The following is a 4,618-nucleotide window of genomic DNA, read 5'->3' as shown; positions in this document are numbered from 1 at the left end:
CTGGAGTGGGCTGCCATTTCCTTCTCCAATGCAGGAAAGTGAAAAGTGAAAGGGAAGTCGCTCAGTCGTGTCTGACTCTTAGCGACCCCATGGACTGCAGCCTACCAGGCTCCTCTGTCCATGGGATTTTCCAGGCAAGAGTACTGGAGTGGGGTGCCATTTAAATCCTTTGAATCAGACTCAATTTACCACTCGTTCTCCAAATTTCAATAATAAACCACATTCTCTTATACGTCAACACAAGCTCTGGATTCTTTCCATGTTAACCTTCATCAGACTCAAAGGAAATCCCAAACCTAAACTGAAACCATCTTCTAACCAGGCAATCAAGCTGCCACGGCTATCAGAGCAACATTTCTAAAATGCTACTCTAACCACATCACTCCTTGGCTCAGACACCTTCAGTGCACTTCCAGAACACAGTCCAGACCCGCTGCATGCTATCACTGCCTTCCACGTCTGGATGTCTGCTATCTTTTCATTCTTCTCTTCCACAGCTCCCTGTGTTCTAGTCTAGGGGTAGTCTAGGAAACCCAATGCCTGTTTTCTCCTGTAAGTAGAATTTTACTGGAATACAGCTAATTGACATTTAGGGCCAGACAATTGTTTGTTTGTTGTAGGGGGCTCTCCTGTGTACTAGAATGTTTAACAGGATCTTTGGACTCTACCCAATAGGTTCCAGTAACATTTCCCCAAGGTGACAACCAAAAATGTCCTCAGACATTGCTAAATGTTTCCTGGGGGACAAAACTATCCCCAGCTAAGAAACAACAGTCTAGAGATTTTCAAGTGTCAGCTAACAGTAAGATGTCATTGCCAATAAAATACAGGCCATATAGTAATTGTAGTACAGTGTCCAGATGAAGAGATAAGAGTCGCATGGTATTTGGTGCCAGCTGACTCACACTTCTGAGACTGTCTTCAATTACAAATTTTAAGGACTCCGGAAAATTGGAACTCATACAATGAAAAGTGACCAGGATGCTGAGAAACTAGGGGAAGATGTCATAAGAGGGACACTAAAGTCAGTGGAGAAGATGTAGAGAAACCCATGATCTTTAACTACCTTAATGGGTTGCCCTCTGTGGAAGGAAGGTTTAGCTCACTGCTCAGAAAGGAAGATCTAGAACCAGCGGGCAGCAGCTGCAGGAAGGCAGATTCTTGGCTTCATATAAGCCAAAGCTTTCTAACAATCAGAGCTGGCCAACAAACTTTGTATTAGGCTGAACTGTGGAACACTGTGCTCTCATCATCCTGGAGGTATGCAAGCAGAGACCAGAGAAACTGCTGCAGAGAGATTTCTGCATGAGGTGGGAGGTATGACACGATGGTCTCACTAGGTCTCCCTTCCAGCTCTGAGATTCTAAGCCTAGCAAAGGAAAACCATATGCCACGAATCAAATTCTCCAGTTTCAAGACCTGAATTACAGTAAAAGAGAAAAATATTTTGCGAAATGATTTACCCAATGGCTGTTTAGCAACATCTGACAGTTAGTCCCTGGCATTTTAAGTACCAGGGATCTACGAGTTGACCTGCAATTAGTTCCTGGAAAATGTATATCACTACCTTTAAACCACATCTTTTACTCTGCTAATTATCACCACTTTGTATCAAGCTTTACAGTTTTCAAAGCACTGTAATAATGAGTTACCTTACGCGCACTAGCTAAACACAAGCATGAAAACTTTTAGATATACTGCCTCTTGCTCGAGTTTCTTACAAAAGAAAGATAGCCTTCATTGTCCACTACGTGTTCACTAATAAAGCATACTCCAGCAAACACTCATTTCTCCAAAACAAAGCATTTTTACACAACGCAGTTATTTCCGCATCAGAGACATGGATTTACCTCCGTGAGATGTCTATTTTATTTATGATCTGAGGAGGAAATTTGGAAAAGTAGCAATTTAGCTTTCCCAGATTTCAACATAGCCATACACACTGAAAGTTTCAGAAAAGAGTCACAACAAAACACGAAGCATATACTGTTAAGGAAAGCCACTGTAGGTCCTAATTCCAGGGGCTCTGATACTCCCTGGCTGAAACTGCCATCTAGTGTGGTTTAAGGACCCTCCCCAAAGCCAAACCGGGCCCTCACCCACTGCTTTACTTACTTCTTTACGTTTTGTTTCTGGACATTCCGACTGCAGAGTGAGGGTTGCACCTTCAATATTTCTTGGCATGGGCGTGGAACCAGGGTTTATTGTTAAATGGATCTGATCTGGTGAGATAATGTGTTGCACGTAACCCTGGGACATTGCTTCATGATCTATTAGATGAAAGCCCTCTTCACCCCCTACTAGAAAAGGCAAGTGTTCTCCGCACTGTCCATCGTCATCTTCATCCTCCAAAGTGCCAGGATCCTGCTCGATAAGAACAGTCGTCCTATCGTAAACAGTTCCAGATGAGGAAGGCACCAGTCCGTTCTTATCCACAAACCTGAGCATCTTGTCATCGGGGGTCAGCTCATCTTCCTCTACCTCAAAGTAGCTGATGCTGTCGTCTGGACTGTGGTCCCCCATGGTTCAGTTGTGCTCAGCCCAATTGTGAGAAATGGAAAGGCAGTGACCTGTCTACAAGAGAACAAAGCCAGAGTCAAAGTCATAAACCACAGGACCCAGGGACCTCACCTTCACAGCAGTCACGAGACTCTTTTTGCTCTCCATATAAGAGCAGGCCAGAGCAATGAAAAACATCTTCTTTGGGAATTTCTTCTTTAAGTTGAAAACTATCAAGTCATTTTGAAGGAAAAACAATGCCTTTTTTAAAAAATGGAAGTAATGGAAATTCCCAGTGGTTAGGACTGTAGAGCGCCCAGATTCAATCTGTGGTCTGAGAACTAAGATCCTACAAGCCACTTAGTGTGGCCAAAGAAATTTTTTAAATAAATAAATAAAATAAAAAATTTTAATGGAAGTAATAAGTAGCAGCTCATAAGACCTTCCAAATGTGCCTTACTGCCAAACACTGTGAAGGTGAGTCAAAATACTTAAGGGGAAACAGGAACAAACTGTTTCAGGGCTGAGTTGTTATAAATCTTAAAGAAAGGAAACTCCAAATGAAACAGTGAGGCAGTAAGTCTATGGTGGAAGAAGCAGGGCTTTGAAGGTAGGGTCACCTAGCCACAAATCCTGGCTTTCCTACTTACTGCCTGGGTAACTTTCTGTGCCTTACTTTTCACTTACATAGGGTGGGACTGGTAATTCCTGTTCTCACAAAACTGTTATGCAGAGTAAAAGACATAATGTATGTTAAAACACAATGTCTGACCACAGCAGAGGAATCAAGGGTGAATCTGTTCTCTTCATCCCAAAACAGATGGTTCAGTTTCTGGGTAGTGGAGCTGACCCCTAATCAGGTATATCTAATGAAGATCACTTTATCTATTAATCTCCTAAAACAATCTGGTGTCCACTAGAAGTTAAGTTTTATAGGGTGCTCTCTGAAATGAGGGAATAAAGAGTCTTATTTTCGTCCCTAGGCATGAGGAGTTCAGGAGATATCAGTTAAATGAATGAAAGACTTGCAGATACACCCTCTTGGAAGGATATACTCTCTTGGGGAAAATATCAAACTTGAAGTTTTCCTGTTCTGGAATACTGATTCTTCTTTTACCTGCAAACACACCGGTTCCACAAACGCGGGTTTGGCAGACAGAATAGAGAATTTACAAATAATTAGTACATCACTTTTAGTTTTCAGTCTGGCTTTGCACTTTATCTTTCTCTTCTGTTTCGGATCAGAAAGTGAACCTTTACTCGGTAGGGCGGCTAGACACAGTGGTAGTTACCAGAGACAGGCCAGGGGATCTGATCCGGGAGGAACCGGCCCGACCCCTTGCTCTGGCTTACGCAACCCGGGAGATGCACATTTCGCTGCATCTGAGAGGAGAGATAAAAGCACCGGGGGCCCCACTGGGCTGCCCCAGCACCACAGGCGGCAACGCGGAGACCAACTGTCCGGAACAAACAAGACCAGGAGCTTTGAGGGTGGCAAACGAGAAGTACAAACGGAGCACCCTTAAGAGGAGCCTGGGAAAAGGAACCTGTCTGGGATGGTCCCCCGTCAAAGGCTACCCGAAAACACCCGAAGTCAGGCTGGGGGGCTCCAAGCCGAGAGAAGAGGGGCAGGGTCCGGATCTCCATGGAAACAGGGGAGGGGGGCTGGATACTCATCCCCATGGAAACGGAGGAGGGGTGGGGTCCCTATGGTAACCGGTCTGGGGTCCCTACTGGAAAATGCTTCAGGAGGAAGCCTAAGTCCCGTGCCTCCAGGGAAGTCCCCAGCCCAGGCCGCGTCTAGTTTCGCCTTTTACCTCCGCGGCTCCCGGCAACGGCGGCGGCGGCAGCAGCTTCTCCCCTCCCCAGCGGCACCATGATTGCCCCCACCTTCCCCGAACGTCACTTCCGCTTCCGCTTTCCGGAGGAAAGAGAAGATACGGGCTCCGCCTCCCATTGAAGCTTCTGGTTGGTTTAGTCAGTGTGGGGGCTGAGCTCGAGCCTCCAATTGGTGAGCGCTAAAGGGGTGAGGCGGGGCGGGCACCGCGGAGACTTCGCTGGGCCGCGAATTCCGCCCGCGCGGTGAGGAATCTGCCTCGTATTCTGCTTGCCGGGGGTT

The 4,618-nt window shown here is 45.9% G+C and overlaps 1 protein-coding gene across 2 annotated transcripts in view; it reads right to left on the bottom strand.

The window, feature by feature from the left end:
- Nucleotides 1-4,400, bottom strand: part of MTF1 (metal-regulatory transcription factor 1) — a 40,587-nt gene extending 36,187 nt beyond the window's left edge. For both annotated transcript variants that reach the window (XM_010862769.1, XM_010862770.1), the window contains exons 1-2: nucleotides 4,317-4,400; nucleotides 2,116-2,574 (exon numbers count right to left, since the gene is read on the bottom strand). In XM_010862769.1, coding sequence (XP_010861071.1) covers nucleotides 2,116-2,523 — 408 coding nt within the window. In that variant the 5' untranslated portion in view covers nucleotides 2,524-2,574; nucleotides 4,317-4,400. The remainder of the gene's footprint in view (nucleotides 1-2,115; nucleotides 2,575-4,316) is intronic.
- Between the last annotated feature and the right edge of the window lie 218 nt (nucleotides 4,401-4,618).

Source organism: Bison bison, unplaced genomic scaffold (genome assembly GCF_000754665.1).
Source record: "Bison bison bison isolate TAMUID 2011002044 unplaced genomic scaffold, Bison_UMD1.0 scf7180017864484, whole genome shotgun sequence".
In the NCBI taxonomy this organism is placed as follows: Eukaryota; Metazoa; Chordata; class Mammalia; order Artiodactyla; family Bovidae; genus Bison; species Bison bison.
The sequence above is the reverse complement of the archived record's forward strand: the minus strand, read 5'-3'. Positions and strand labels throughout refer to the sequence as shown.